Below are 276 nucleotides of genomic sequence, written 5' to 3'. Positions count from 1 at the left end.
TCCCGGCCAGCCCCGCCGCGCCCCGCGCACCCCGGCGGCCCCGAGCAGCCATGGAGGAGCTCACGGCTTTTGTATCCAAATCTTTTGACCAGAAAAGCAAGGAGAGCAGCGGCGGCGGCGGCGGCGGCGGCAAGAAGGATTCGATCACGTACAGGGAAGTTTTGGAGAGCGGACTGGCGCGCTCCCGGGAGCTGGGGACCTCGGAATCCAACCTCCAGGACATGACGGAAGGCGGCGGCCACTGCCCGGTGCATTTGTTTAAGGACCACGTGGACA

General features: G+C 65.6%; 1 protein-coding gene across 1 annotated transcript in view; it reads left to right on the top strand.

The window, feature by feature from the left end:
* Positions 1-50: 50 nt before the first annotated feature.
* The window catches only part of SHOX (short stature homeobox), a gene marked incomplete at its 3' end in the record, with an annotated part of 8,569 nt that continues 8,343 nt past the window's right edge, over positions 51-276 (top strand). Inside the window, exon 1 of the mRNA XM_015592698.1 lies at positions 51-269. Coding sequence (XP_015448184.1) covers positions 51-269 — 219 coding nt within the window. The remainder of the gene's footprint in view (positions 270-276) is intronic.

This window comes from Pteropus alecto, unplaced genomic scaffold, assembly GCF_000325575.1.
Source record: "Pteropus alecto unplaced genomic scaffold, ASM32557v1 scaffold96, whole genome shotgun sequence".
Classification (NCBI taxonomy): Eukaryota; Metazoa; Chordata; class Mammalia; order Chiroptera; family Pteropodidae; genus Pteropus; species Pteropus alecto.
The sequence above is the reverse complement of the archived record's forward strand: the minus strand, read 5'-3'. Positions and strand labels throughout refer to the sequence as shown.